Source organism: Cebus imitator, unplaced genomic scaffold (genome assembly GCF_001604975.1).
Source record: "Cebus imitator isolate Cc_AM_T3 unplaced genomic scaffold, Cebus_imitator-1.0 Scaffold297, whole genome shotgun sequence".
Classification (NCBI taxonomy): Eukaryota; Metazoa; Chordata; class Mammalia; order Primates; family Cebidae; genus Cebus; species Cebus imitator.
The window spans coordinates 1461996-1476677 of NW_016107612.1; the positions used below are offsets into that span (position 1 = coordinate 1461996).

The 14682-nt window shown below is 44.1% G+C and overlaps 1 protein-coding gene across 2 annotated transcripts in view; it reads left to right on the forward strand.

Moving 5' to 3' along the window:
• CIAPIN1 (cytokine induced apoptosis inhibitor 1) overlaps positions 1–10587 on the forward strand; it is an 18463-nt gene extending 7876 nt beyond the window's left edge. For both annotated transcript variants that reach the window (XM_017502641.2, XM_017502642.2), the window contains exons 4-9: positions 2241–2317; positions 4432–4600; positions 6331–6404; positions 7623–7738; positions 8537–8618; positions 9508–10587. In XM_017502641.2, the coding sequence (XP_017358130.1) occupies positions 2241–2317; positions 4432–4600; positions 6331–6404; positions 7623–7738; positions 8537–8618; positions 9508–9618 (629 nt within the window). In that variant the 3' untranslated portion in view covers positions 9619–10587. The remainder of the gene's footprint in view (positions 1–2240; positions 2318–4431; positions 4601–6330; positions 6405–7622; positions 7739–8536; positions 8619–9507) is intronic.
• Positions 10588–14682: the final 4095 nt, after the last annotated feature.

Consider the following 14682-nt stretch of genomic DNA (forward strand, 5'->3'; position numbering starts at 1 on the left):
ACCGTTTTGACCAGGATGGTCTCGATCTCTTGACCTCGTGATCCACCCGCCTCGGCCTCCCAAAGTGCTGGGATTACAGGCGTGAGCCACCGCGCCCGGCCTATGTTTTTTGTATTTTTAGTAGAGACGGGGTTTCATCATGTTGACCAGGATGGTCTCGATCTCTTGACCTCGTGATCCACCCGCCTCGGCCTCCCAAAGTGCTTGAAATAACAAAATTATAGGGATGGAGATCAGATTAGAGTTTGCCAGAGGTTAAAAGTGGGAGGAAAGGAGTGTGTAGAACTATTAAGGGGTAGAATGAGGGTTCCCTGTGGTGATAGAACAATTCTGTGATCTGAATGTGATGGTGGTTACACAAATCTACACATGTAATAAAATCACATAGAACTATACAGTCCCTCTCTGCCAAATGAGTTCATATAAAACTAATAAAACGTGAAAAAGCTATGTGTGCCGTCAATATCAATTTCCTGATCTTCATACCATGCTATATTTGGGTAAGATATTACTGTGGGAGAGATGAGGTGAAGACCTCCTTACTATATAGAACTTTTTTGGTTTTTTCCAACTTCCTGTGAATCTATAGTTATTTCAAAATAAAAAGTTTAAAAATAATGTCTGAAACTCTGGGAGTGATGTGGTAATTATTGATTCATGTGAAACTAATGGCAGTGTTGATGAAATAAAAACTTTTTTGATCAGTGGTATAGCTGTCAGAGTGACTCATTCTGGATTTTTAAATATTTTTCACTAGACTTTCACAACGTAACAATTTCATCAAATAGAATGAGTGAAAGTGTTTTGAAATATATAAAGGTGTTCATTGTTTATGTGGAAATATAACTTTGTGTTATGTGTAGTATACATCAGCATTCTTTGCTGGGAATTTAAACCTTACATGACTAAATGCAGTGTCTCTGTCAGGACTATACAGAGAGAAAAAAAGAGAAAAGAACTACACAGAAAGAATACTTGTATTTCTGTGCGCTTTGCAGTTCATAAGCATCTTTACACAGTCATTATCTCACAACCTCTAGAACGGGTTTCAAGAAGCAGAGAGTGATAAGAAACAATAATAATGGAATTATAACATTTAAGAGTTTAGATAAGAACACTTTGAACAACCAAAAGGGTTTTTCAAATTGAAATAGTATCACTAAGACCAGGCACAGTGGCTTACACCTGTAATCCCAGCACTTCGAAAGGCTGGGGCAGGTGGGTTGCGAGTCCAGGAGTTCAAGACCAGCCTGGGCAACATGGCAAAACCCCATCTTTACAAAAAATACAAAAATTAGCTGGGCATGGTGGTGCACACCAATCCCACCTACTTGGTGGAGGCTGAGGCAGGAGGATTGCTTGAATCTGGGAGGTTAAGGCGGCAGTGAGTTGAGATCGTGCCACTGCACTCCAGCCTGGGTGACAAAGTGAGACCCTGTTTCAAAAAAATAGTAATAATAATAGTAAAATAGTATCACTAAAATATACAGTTGTCCTCCTTCATCTTACAATAGAGTTATGTCCTGATAAATACTATAAGATGAAAATGCATGTAATATACCAAACCTACTAAACATCATTGCTTAGCCTAGCCTACCTTAAACATGCATAGGACCCTTACATTAGCCTACAGTTGGGCAAAATCATCTAACACAAAGCCTATTTATAATAAAGGGCTGAGTATCTCATGTAATTTACTGAATACTGAACTGAAGTATACAGTTTCTACTGAATGGGTATCATTTTTACACCATTATAAAGTTGAAAAATTGTAAGAACCATCATTAAGTCAGGGACCATCTGTACATTAAGCAGAATAGGTTATTATTTTTGTTTTGTTTTTTGTTTGAGATTGAGTCTTACTCTGTCATGCAGGCTGGAGTGCAGTGGTGGAATCTCGGCTCACTGCAAACTCTGCCTCCCAGGTTCAAGTAATTCTCATGCCTCAGCTTCCCGAGTAGGTGGGATTACAGGCATGTACCACCACACCTGGCTGTTTTTTTTGTGTATATTTTTAGTAGAGATGGGATTTTGCTATGTTGGTCAGATTGGTCTTGAACTCCTGGCCTCAAGTGATCTGCCCACCTCAGCCTCCCAAAGTGCAGAGATTACAGGCGTGAGCCACCACGCCCGCCTGGTTATTATTGTTTGAATACCTGCTAACCCACGTAGGATTGAGCATTTATTATTTTTTCTACTTTGACCTATAATGCTATTAATTTGGATTTTCCTTTTGGCAGATAACAATAGCAAAGTGAAGACAGCATCTAAGCTGTGTTCAGCCCTGACTCTTTCTGGTCTTGTGGAAGTCAAAGAGGTATGTTTGTAGACAACTTTCTTTGCTGCCCTGCAGGTAAGATAATCAGTATTGCTTAGAACTAAGAAACAAGAAATGCTATGCATGTAAGATACATGATGCTTCAAAGGACAAAACTTGTGAGAATAACCAACTTTGAAGAGACTCAGTTTGGCCAATGTGGGCTGGGGCTTGTTCTGGTCTCCTTGGTACTAGTTTAGTGATGGTGACAGCTGAGGGGCATGAGCAGCAGCTATGCTGCTTCCAACACCTACCTCTCAGTAGACCTGAATCCTAGGCCTGGGTGAACACTGTCACCTAGTTCAGCCTCACATTTTTGGTAGGAGGCTGGAATAGGTTAGGGGGAAAGTTCCTTTTCTGACAATTCAGTGGAGATATTTAAGCAGAAGTGTTTTTATTTCTATATTCTTTGATGTTAAAATTTTCTTGGATGTGGGAGAGGTAAATGTTACAGCATATAGCTGTTGTGCCTTTTATTTGTTACATGATGTAGGGCCTTAGATTCTTTATTTTTTAATTATTTTTATTTTTTAAATTCTTTTTGGAGACAGTCTCGCTCTGTTGCCCAGGCTGGAGTGCACTGGCATGATCTCGGCTCACTGCAACATCTTCCTCCTGAGTTCAAGCAATTCTCCTGCCTTAGCCTCCTGAGTAGCTGGGATTACAGGCATGTACCACCACACCCAGCTAATTTTTTGGATTTTTAGGAGAGATGGGGTTTCACTACGTTGGCCAGGCTAGTCTCAAACTCCTGACCTCAGGTCATCCATCTGCCTCGGCCTTTCAAAGTGCTCGGATTACAGGCATGAGCCACTGCACCGTGCCAGGCCTTAGATTCTTTATGCCAACCCTTTCTTATTTTTCCTTTTAGCTTAAGGTTTTCTGTGCTTGATTCTAGAATAAGGAATGTGTATTAGGCCATTCTTGTGTTCCTATGAAGAAATACCTAAGACTGAATAATTTATGAAGACATGGGGTTTAACTGGCTCACAGTTCTGCAGACTGTACGGGAAGCATGGGCCTGCATCTGCTTGGCTTCTGGGGAGGCCTCAAGGAACTTTTACTCATGGCAGAAGGTGAAGCAAGAGCAGCACATCACATGGCAAAGGCAGGATCAAGAAAGAGAGGAAGAGTCAGGAGTAGGGAAGGTGCCACACTTTACAACAACCACATCTCATGAGAATTCGGGTGGTGCTAAACCGTTCATGAGAAAGCTGCCGCCATTATCCAGTCACCTCCCACCAGGCCCCACCTCCAACACTGAGGATTACAATTCCACATGAGCTTTAGGGGGGACACATATCCAAACGATATCAGACTCCTCATAAAAACTCACTTTATACTGAAGCATACAGAATATAAAGTGACGTCCCACTCCTTGCTCACACTTCCCTCCCCAGAGGAAGCCACCAATGTATTTTTGTATGTCCATTCAGACCTTTTCCCATGTATTTACAAGCATCTGCATGCATATACTTCTTTTTTAATGTAAATAACATCATATGTATACATTGTTCAATCACCAGCTTTTTTCCCACCCTTAGATATCATCGACACATAGCCACTTCAGTGTATTTCCCTTCATTCATATTAATGATGTAACAGTATTCCACGCAATAGATGGACTATGATTTAGGTAACCATTCTATAATTATCGGACATAGAGGTGTCCTTTTTTTCTGATCCTTTTTTTCTACTTTACTCTGCTACTTCATCCCCAGGAACATAGGATGGATTTTCCTCCTTTCACTTTTGAGATATAAATTTCTGCTGTCTTCATTGTGGGCATTCTTTCCTGTTACACAATAGGACCACATCTGGTTTACTTCCATAATTATAGCCCCTACAATAACTAGCGTATACCTCATCCCTAATATTTCATAAGTACTTTTAAATTTTCCAAGGGGTAGGCTCCAAGTAGACATGTAGACAAAAGTTATACTCTGGTGTTCTGATCAGTGAGAAACTGAATGTGAGACATAAAGTGATATCTGTTACCTTCCACTGTTATATGCTTAATGCACAGAAATGAGTCTTTAACTATGTGTAGGTAGACATAGTAAACCATTTTATAGAGGAGGGTGGACTAATCCTTTTGATGTCTTGAATTCTAGCTGCAGCAGGAGCCCTTAAGCCCCGAGGAAGTACAGTCTGTTCGAGAACACCTGGGTCATGAAAGTGACAGCCTACTGTTTGTTCAGATCACGGGCAAAAAACCGAACTTTGAAGTGGGTTCTTCTAGTCAGCTTAAGCTTTCCATCGCCAAGAAGTCATCTCCTTCAGGTAAAGCTGGCACAGGGACATTCCATTTGCATGGGCTTAGAGGGACAGAATTAGGAACTGAGCCAGCAATAAATGAGATGGTGATATTTTTAGAGAATTAATTCTTTGATTTCTGCCATTTCCACATAGAAGAATACTTAATTTACTATTATCATGGATGTATTAGGATCCAAAACTGAAATAATACATAGGTATTATCTAGTTCAGCTCTTCCTTCTGCACCAGAAAATACTGAGGCCTCCTAATTCTACAGGACTGAGTCACACAGTTTAATTAATGAAGTTCTTCCAGGTCCCAGAATTAACATTTATCCTCAGAAGACTTTACAGTATAGTGGTAATGGTAGATGAAAGTGCCCTGTTCCTGTTCTCATGTCCTTTTTTCCCCTATGCCAGGAAAATCAGCTGTTCTTACTGTGAGGATCCTAAGACACTTAAAAAACTGTATTTCTTCTGCCTAGAAAATTGCATACAAACACATGCATGCACGCACACACACACACTGCCCCACTCTCATCCTTTCTATCACTGTTTTTTAATGCCTAATTGTCCCAGCTGTGAGGTATGCACACATTTACAGATATTTACTGGTACATCCCCACTTGTACGGTTTTGACTGTCTAACCTAAATTTTCAAGAAATCCTTTGGCATCTAACCTTTCAATTCATGGTTCCAGAATGGGTAGGGACAGCTTAGAAGAACAGTGACAATGATCACTAGAGGTCTACTCTTACCCCAAGGGCCCGTGAGAATTTGCCCACACTGCATCCGAGTCTTAGCTCTCAGGCTCTTCCTTGCATTCTTCTGACTAGACAGAGAATCAGGAAGTGTGAGGTTTGTCTGCCACTGATCGTGTTACCTTCCTACCAGCAGCTCTAGAGCCTATTTTCTTGTATGTAGCAGGTTTACATGAGGCTAAAGCTCTGCTATTTTTGAAGTTTTTGACACATTTCTCATTTAATCCTCAAAACACCTGCAGTAACATAGGGAGTACAATTTAGCTTTATGTTATAGGGTGGAAAGTAAGGTATTGAGGAGGAAGCAATATGGAATGGAGGTTAAAAGCATCAGACAAGGCCAGGCGTGGTGGCTCACGCCTGTAATCCCAGCACTTTGGGAAGCCAAGGTGGGCGGATCGCTAAGGTCAGGAATTCAAGACCAGCCTGGCCAGCATGGTGAAACTCCGTCTCTACTAAAAATACAAAAATTAGCTGGGCATGGTAGCAGGTGCCTGTAAGCTGAGGCAGGAGAATCGCTTAAACCTGGGAGGCGGAGGTTGCAGTGAGCAGAGATCATGCCATTGCACTCCAGCCTGGGCAGCAGAGCAAGACTCCGTCTCAAAAAAAAGAGAAAGAAAAAGCATCGGACAGACTTTGCAGCCTGTAGAACCAGCCTAAGTGTCTAAACCTGTTTCCTCAGTGGCAAAATTAGGATGACAAACACTTACCTCATAAGGTTGTCAGCAGAACTAAGTTAGATAATGTATATAAAGTGCTTAATATGGTGTCTGGTACAAAGCAAGTGTTTAGCAAATGGTGACTTCTATAACTATCAGAAAGTGGTTGGCCCAAGGTCAGACATCTCTGAGGGGTAGAGCTGGAATTTGAACCCACCTCTTCTGCCTCCCAGTCTGGTGTGTTCTCTTCTACACAGTAGAAAGCACTTAGCTATGTTGTAGTTAATAGTTTCTGTTTTTATGGAGCTGTTTTTCTTTTATTGCTTGGACTCAGTGAAGCCTGCCGTGGACCCTGCTGCTGCCAAGCTGTGGACGCTCTCAGCCAATGATATGGAGGACGACAGCATGGTGAGCTGGCACCATGATCACTTGATTGCTTTCTGTCAAGCCTCAGTTTGGGTGTGAACAGCTCTAGTGACCTTTCTGGACTTGTAGGTGTGAACGTATTTAAAGCCCAGATTTGTGTCTATGCCTGTCACTTACATCTTTGGTTTAGAAGGAAACTCCATGTTGGTAGCTTTTTCTTTTTTTGTTTTGAGATGGTCTTGCTCCTCCACCCTGGCTGGAGTACAGTGGCGTGATCTTGGCCCACTACAATCTCTGCCTCCCGAGTTTAAGCGATTCTTTTGCTTCAGCCTCCCAAATAGCTGTGATTACAGGCACGTGCCACCACACCTAGCTAACTTGTATTTTTAGTAGAGACAGGGTTTCGCCATGTTGGCCAGGCTGGCCTCAACCCCTGACCTCAAGTGATCTGCCCGCCTCAGCCTCCCAAAGTACTGGGATTACATGTGTGAGCCACTGTGCCTGGCCATGTTGGTGGCATTTTAAATTTTTTAGCATCTCTTTTTTCCCCACATAATTTCTTGTTCTCACTTCAAGTGATATGTTAAAAACTCTTGTGGGCATGTATAAACCTGAAAAGATTTTGTCAGCTTAAATAGTTTTATTGGCCTCTTGGTTTGGGCATATTGCTGAATGTTCCATGCTTTAAAAAGCAGTATTTTCCATCTTTGCTTGGCCATGTCTATAATAAAGTTCTTCATTTCTACACCTCCACTATCGAAGTTAGAGTAGTGAGCAAAATAAGTCAGGTTCATGCTCTCATAGAGTTTACACACTTAAGTGTCTACACATTTACAAAGAATTACATAAAAGTATATATGATTATTTGATTTTTCTCTGAGATTATATGGAAGATATTCCATTTTTCACATGACTCTTCATAGACACTTCTCTCTTTGTTCTGCCTGCTCTCTCCCTTCTCCCTACTCCTGCCTCCCACCCCCAACATTCTCTACAATTTGCTGGCCAGTCTTACAGAGTTTTCTCATGTAAATTGGTTCCTAATTCCTTCACATCCTAGTGCATAGTCCGTGGATGTAGTTTAACTCACTGTTGGCCTCTTGAGCATGTGGTCAGGTTGAACATGATGATCAACCAAAAGAAGGACAGGGCAGACATCTGAACCCTGGACTCCAAGTTTCCTCTGGAAGCCTGTGGTCACTTTAGCTTTTCATTAGCAGAAACCACAACTGTGTCACTCATTGCTTTAACACTCTCCAGGATCTCATTGACTCAGATGAGCTGCTGGATCCAGAAGATTTGAAGAAGCCAGATCCAGCTTCCCTGCGGGCTGCTGCCTGTGGGGAAGGCAAAAAGAGGAAGGCCTGCAAGAACTGGTAAGTCCCAGGTAACTGGAGCCTGTGATGCTGCCTCCAGTGGCCTCATGCTCAAGTAATCGTAATGCTTTACTATTTTTAAAACATACATTTTCCAATCTGGGCAACATAGGGAGGCCATCTCTACAAATAATTTCTTTTAAAATTAGCCAGGCATGGTGATATGTGCCTGTGGTCCCAGCTACTTGGGAGGCAAAGGCAGGAGGATCACGAGCCCAGGAGGTCGAGGCTACAGTGAGCCATAATTGTGCCTAATCTCATTCTCCCTCAAAAGCCTGCCAATGAGCCATGATTGTGCCACTGCCCTGGTCCAGCCTGGGCATCAGAGCGAGACCTTGGTGTTTCCACATTTGTTTTTATAAATGGTTGGGAAGGATGGTAGAAAGTTAATCAGTGGTGTTCAGGTTTGTTTAATCATCAGTGTTTTTAAAATGTAAAAGCTGCCAGCATTTACAAATCAGGAGATTTTAAGTCAAAACACAGATTTTTTTCCCTTCTGTCCTTGAATTTGGAAAATACGGCAAACTGGGTCCACTTTACCCAACATGATAACCAGCAGAAGCTGAGTAGTGGCCACCCTCTGTAGACAGAGCATACACCCTCTACTTCTCCCCATCTTCCTCGCTCTCCTGTCTCCCTCAGCAGCCTCTCACATAGCTGCTATCTGCCTGGCCCATAGGCTTCGGAGTTATGACACCCGGTGTGAAGAGAAGGCTTACAGCACATTTTGGCACTGTTAGGATTTGGGATTTCTGGGTGGTGGTAATTCTCATTCATTAGTTACTGATTTTCCCACAGCACCTGTGGCCTTGCTGAAGAACTGGAAAGAGAGAAGTCAAGGGAACAGATGAGCTCCCAACCCAAGTCGGCTTGTGGAAACGTAAATAGCAGGATCATTCCTCAGCATTCACAAAAACCCCAGGGGGATTAGGCATCCTTCTCCACTAAACACAGACAAGCCCCACCTCAAATATTTTAGGAACGGACAAATGCATGAGCACATGAACATAGGTAGTAAGGGGGAGAAAGGCCGTCTCCTGAGGGTGAGAGTGGGTTAGCGTGCATGTCCCCATTGGGGAGGGTCTTGTTTTTTATTTGTGGCCCATTTCTTTCTACTTCAGAGTTAGGCATTTAACCGAGGTTCGTTGTGTTTGGAACTGCATGAAATATAGAACTATGGCTGGGCACAGTGACACATGCCTGTAATTCCAGCACTTTGGGAGGCCAAGGCAGGCAGATCACTTGAGGTCAGGAGTTCCACACCAGCCTGGCCAACATGGTGAAAATCCGTCTCTAGTGAAAATACAAAAATATTAGCTGGGCATGGTGGCGCATGCCTGTAATCCCAGCTACTTGGGAATCTGAGGCAGGAGAATCACTTGAACCTGGGAGGTGGAGGTCTTGTGAGCTGAGATCACATCACTGCACTCCAGCCTGGATGACAGAGGGAGACTCTGTCTCTCTCTTTCTCACACACACACACACACACACACAAATATATATATATATATATGTATATGTATATGTGTATATATGTATGTATGTATGTATGTATATATAGAACTATGGCCTCCTAAGGGACTTATTCTTGACTATAGTTTTTCACAAAACCAGAAATCTTGAAGACTCTTAGTATTTGAGTCTCAGTTGGACCTGCAAACATACTCAGTTATTTCCTTCAGGCCACTGTGGCTTCATTATGAAATTAGGAATTTCGTTCTTCAGCCTGGGATAAGCTGACCCTTGGCTTCCCCATTCTTTCTCTCCAGTGCTACCTGGGTGATGCCTTCCGCTGTGCCAGCTGCCCCTACCTTGGGATGCCAGCCTTCAAACCTGGGGAAAAGGTGCTTCTGAGCGATAGCAATCTTCATGATGCCTAGGAGGGACCGAACATGGGACACATCTACTCCTCCAGCCAACTCCTGTCTCTCACATCCCACCACTGTGGCTCCTCCCGCCTCCTCTGGATTTGTTCACTCTGAGATCCATTTGCAGAGTGGGTGCTTAGCATACAGAGTGAAGCTGGCTTGTGGGCACAGTGGGGTGTAGTGCTGCTGTGTATCAAAACACCAAGGTATTATGGGGCCTGGTTACCCAGAATGGGATGGGTTTCTTCACCTCATGTTAAGAGAAGGGAGTGTGTCCTGAAGAAGTCCTTCTGTTAAAATGCTGACCAGAACACTCTTGAGCCCAGATATCCTTGAGCATTAACACTCTGTGACAGAACTCCAGGCCCCTGCCTGGAGTCTCATCTCAGCAATGCCGCCACCTGCTTGTCTTTCAGAGTTGTTTATTCCATTCTTTGTGACACAAGTCAAGCGTCTCACAACCTCCTCAGGGCACCAGAGGAGTCACTCACTGGTTGCTGTGATGATATTCAGTGTCCCTCTGCCACCTTCCACCCCCAACCCCATTTTGCTATAGCGTTGCATCTGTGTTTTATTGTCATTTCTGTTAACCTTCAGGTATTAAACTTGCTGCATATCTTGAGATATCTTGAGATTCTGCATGTCTTATAAAGAGAGGGGACGTGCATTGTGTGTGATGTTGGATAGTCATCCACGCTCAGTTTGGACCATTGGAAGAACTTAGTGTCACACACAAATGGGGCTAGTCCTGTGCTTAGAATAGGGCCTGTCTGCCCACTTTAGAAGAGCCCAGATTGGTGAGCATTTAGAGGGAAGCAGGGCAGAACTCTGAACCAACAGTAAGTCTCTCTGAGCAGAGACCCCTTTGTTCTTGTTACCCACCCGTATGGACTTGGGATCAATCTTGCCAAATATTTGGAGAAATTATGTGGATTTAAGAGACCTAAATTTTTATATTTTACTAGTAAATAAAAGTATTCAATTGGTATCTGTCCTTGAAACTTGATTTGATTCTCCAAGTTTGCTTTTGCTTATCCTAGTCCCTGCTGGTGGATTTTAGTCGCTGTGGCTAATTGAAGTTTGGCTCCAAAGCCCCTTTTATATGCAGGTCTAAGATGACCCCTAGTGACTCATGCCCTTGTATGATAGCCTCCCCTGGAGTTTCAGCAGGACCTGTCAATGTGATGGGATCATCCCTACTGCGATTAGGTTACATTCTGTGGCAAAAGTGAAGGGATTTTGCAGATGTAATTAAAATCCTTAATGGACTTTAAGTTAATTAAAAGGGAGATTATCCTGAGTGGGCCTGACCCAATCAGTTGATACTTTAAAAGAACTGGAGAAGAGTCTCTTGCTAGCCTTCAGGAAGTAAGTTGGTTTATTAGTCTGTTTTCGTACTGCTATAAAGAACTGCCTGAGGCTGGGTAATTTACAAAGGAAAGAGGTTTAATTGACTCACCGTTCAGCCAGGCTGGAGAGGCCTCAGGAAACTTAAAATCATGGTAGAATGTGAAGGGGAAGTTTGACACCTTCTTCACAAAGCAGCAGGAAGGAGACATGCCAAGCAAAGGGGGAAGAGCCCCTTATAAAACTGGCAGATCTCTTGAGAACTCACTCACCATCACGAGACCAGCATGGGGAAACTGCCCCCATGATTCAGTTACCTCCACCTGCTCTCTCCTTTGACACATGGGGATTGTGGGGATTACAATTCAAGATGAGATTTGGGTGGGGACACAAAGCCTAACTATCAGTTGCCAAGCTGTGAGAGGGCCATGGGCAAGGAACTGCAAGGAACCGAATTCTGCCAGCAACCAGACTAGCTTGGAAGAGGACGCTAAGTTCCATATGAGAATGCAGCCTAGCCGGCATCTTGTAAGGTCCTGAATAGAGGCTCCAGTCTGCTGTGCCAGGACTCCTGGCCCAGAGAACCTGTGGTAAGAAATGGGTGTTTTAAGCAGCTAAATGTGAGGTCATTGGTTACACAGCAATAGGAAACTAATTCAGCCCCAGAATGGTTTGACAGTAACAATTATTAAGCTGCAGGGCCACTGTTAGTTGCTTCCGCTGCACTTGCCCAGATGAAGGACAAAACTCTCAACTTCCAAGTTGAGGGCAAGAGACGCTGAGCCAGAACCTGCATTGGTCTAGCAAATGCCTCAAGCCCTTGCCGATTCTTGTTCTGAGTCCCAGCTGCTGCTGGCGAAATGGACGCTGCCACCTCTTGTCAGCTGCACTTGGCATAGTTGATTTTATGCTGGCATTCCACAGGGTCCGAGGCAAGCCAGCCAGCTCGGAGTCTGGGGCCCAGAGTGAGGGAAAAGTCCTTGCCAAGCAGCAGTGCACACCTGGACCGGGGGCTCGGCGGCACTTGCACCTGCACCCAGTGAGGCAACAGCCAGACAGGTAGAGGTTTTAGCCTTCAGCAGGCTCAAGTGTTGGAGCCAACACGGGCTCTGATAATCACTGAATGCAACCTCATCTTACATCTCAGGAAAGAGACCAGGAGGGTGACCTGCTGCCATCATTCACCTGAGCACCTCTTAAAAGTACTGAGGCCTGGCTGGGCATGGTGGCTCACGCCTGTAATCCCAGCACTTTTTGAAAGGCTGAGGCAGATGGATCACCTGAGGTCAGGAGTTTGAGACCAGCCTGGCCAACATGGTGAAACCCTGTCTCTACAAAAATTAGTGAGACATAGTGGCATGTGCCTGTAATCCCAGCTACTCAGGAGGCTGAGGCAGGATAATCGCTTGAACCCAAGAGGCAGAGGTTGCAGTGAGCCGAGGTCGTGCCATTGCACTCCAGCCTGGTTGACAAGAGTGAAACTGTCTCAAAAAAAGAAAGAAAAAGCAAGTACTCAGGCCTGATGTCCTTGGACGTTCTGAGTCAGCCCAAGGTGGACCAAGCTGGGACTTGGGGCATCATCTTTCTTCTCTTTTAGATTTCTAAGGTCTTTAGCTCAGAACTTGGCAGTGTACACTTGAGACTTCCCCCTTCTGAAATCATTCAAAAGCAGAAAGTGAAGAGGACAGCAGAGACAAACCACAACTTCCTTGGGGTTAGGAGGCAGCCAAAAGAGAACCACAAAATACCTGGAAGGAGGTGAGAGCAGAGGCTTTGGAGCCAGAGTGTGGACAGGAGAGAAGGGAGAGCAGGTGAGGCTGCAAATCTGCTCCAGATGAAGATGCCCCTGAGCTGCAGAATTGGCCCGTTTGTAACAGTGGGTTCCGAGTGCAGGGCAGGCAGTGGGGCGGAAGGGAGAACCCCACAGCGGAGCCTAGCATGCAGGAAGCACCCTGGTCTCTACGCTGGAGAAGAGAGACTGAATAGCCCAGTGGGCTGTCCTCGTGGCAGGGAGAAGGCTAAACAGAAACCTTACCAAATATTGGTGAAAATGTGGCCAGGTGGGAACTCACTTTTGGTGGGGATACTTTGAGCAATGTCACCTTCATGTCACTTTGAACACTGGCTGCATATTAGAATCACCTGGATAGCTTCCAAAAATAAACCAAAAAATAAAAATAAAACTATTCCTGAGTTTTCTTTCCAAAACCCAGTTCAGTCAGAATCTCTTGGAGTAGGGCCCAGGGCATCAGCATTTTTGCAAATCTCTCCCAGGTCATTGTAGAGTGCAGCCAGGATTGAGAACCACTGCCCTAGAGAAATTCTTTGGCCCATCCACCAGAAGACAATTTAAAAAAGAATTCAAAGCAGCAATACTTCTAAGACAATCCAAGTGGCCACTGACAAGATGTGAATGAATGAATGAGTTCGTGTCCAAGCAGGGAACACTGCACAGAAGTGATGAGCTACAGCTGTGCACGCCAACCTGGAAGAATCACGAAGCAACAAAAGCCACAAAAGCAAGTCACAGAAGTGTGTATGTGTGTGTGTGTGTGTGTGTGAAATGATTTCATTTACATAAAGTTCAAAAACATGCAAGATGCATCAGCCTGTCATTAGGGATATACGCAAACGTGCATATATATGATGTATACACACGTGTGTGTGTGACAAAACTAAAAAAGAAGCTCAAGGGAAATGATAAAATTCAGGACCACAGCTGGCTCCTAAGGGAGATGGGAGGAAGAGGCAGGACTTCACAGTAGCAGGAAAGTTCTATTTCTTAGGCTGGAAGGTGGGTACACAAGTGTTTACTTTATTATTGGTTTGCATACCTGCCATATACATGATAGATTTGTATTTCTTTTTTCTTTTTGTTGAGTTGGATTCTTGCTCTGTCACACAGGATGGAGTGCAGTGGTGTGATCTCGGCTCACTGCAACCTCTGCCTCCCAGGTTCAAGTGATTTTCCTGCCTAACCTCCCAAGTAGCTGGGATTACAGGCATGTGCCACCACGCCCAGCTAATTTTTGTATTTTTTATAGCGACAGGGTTTCACCATGTTGTCCAGGCTGGTCTCAAACTCCTGGACTCAATTCATCCACCCACCTCGGCCTCCCAAAGTGCTATGATTAACAGGCATGAGCCACCGCACCCAGCCGATGGATTTGTATTTCTAAGAAACTTCATTGAAAAAATCTAAAAACTCCTCACATAAAAACCTGGGTCTTAAGGAAAATACTGCTAGCCCAAGACAAAATTCTGCATCTCCACAACGTGGACCTCCATGAATCATAGTAGCACAGCATCTATATAAAGCTGCCTCGGAATAATAACAGAGGAAGAAGGTTGCTACAGAGCAGAGGAATACTGTCTATGACCAAAATTTTTGCTACAAATTATATAAATGTATAAAATATAATGAAGAGACAAAAAGAGCTCAATCAATTATTATTTGAGATGGAGTCTCACTCTGTCGCCCAGGCTGGAGTGCAATGGCGCAGTCTCGGCTCGCTGCAACCTCTGCCTCCTGGATTCAAGCAATTCTCCTACTTCAGCCTCCTAAATGGCTGGAACTACAGGTGCCCACAACCACGCCTGGCTAATTTTTTATTTTATTTATTTATTTATTAGAGACAGGATTTCACCATGTTAACCAGGATGGTTTTGATCTCCTGACCTCATGATCCACCCGCCCCAGCCTCCCAAAGTGCTGGGATTACAGGCGTG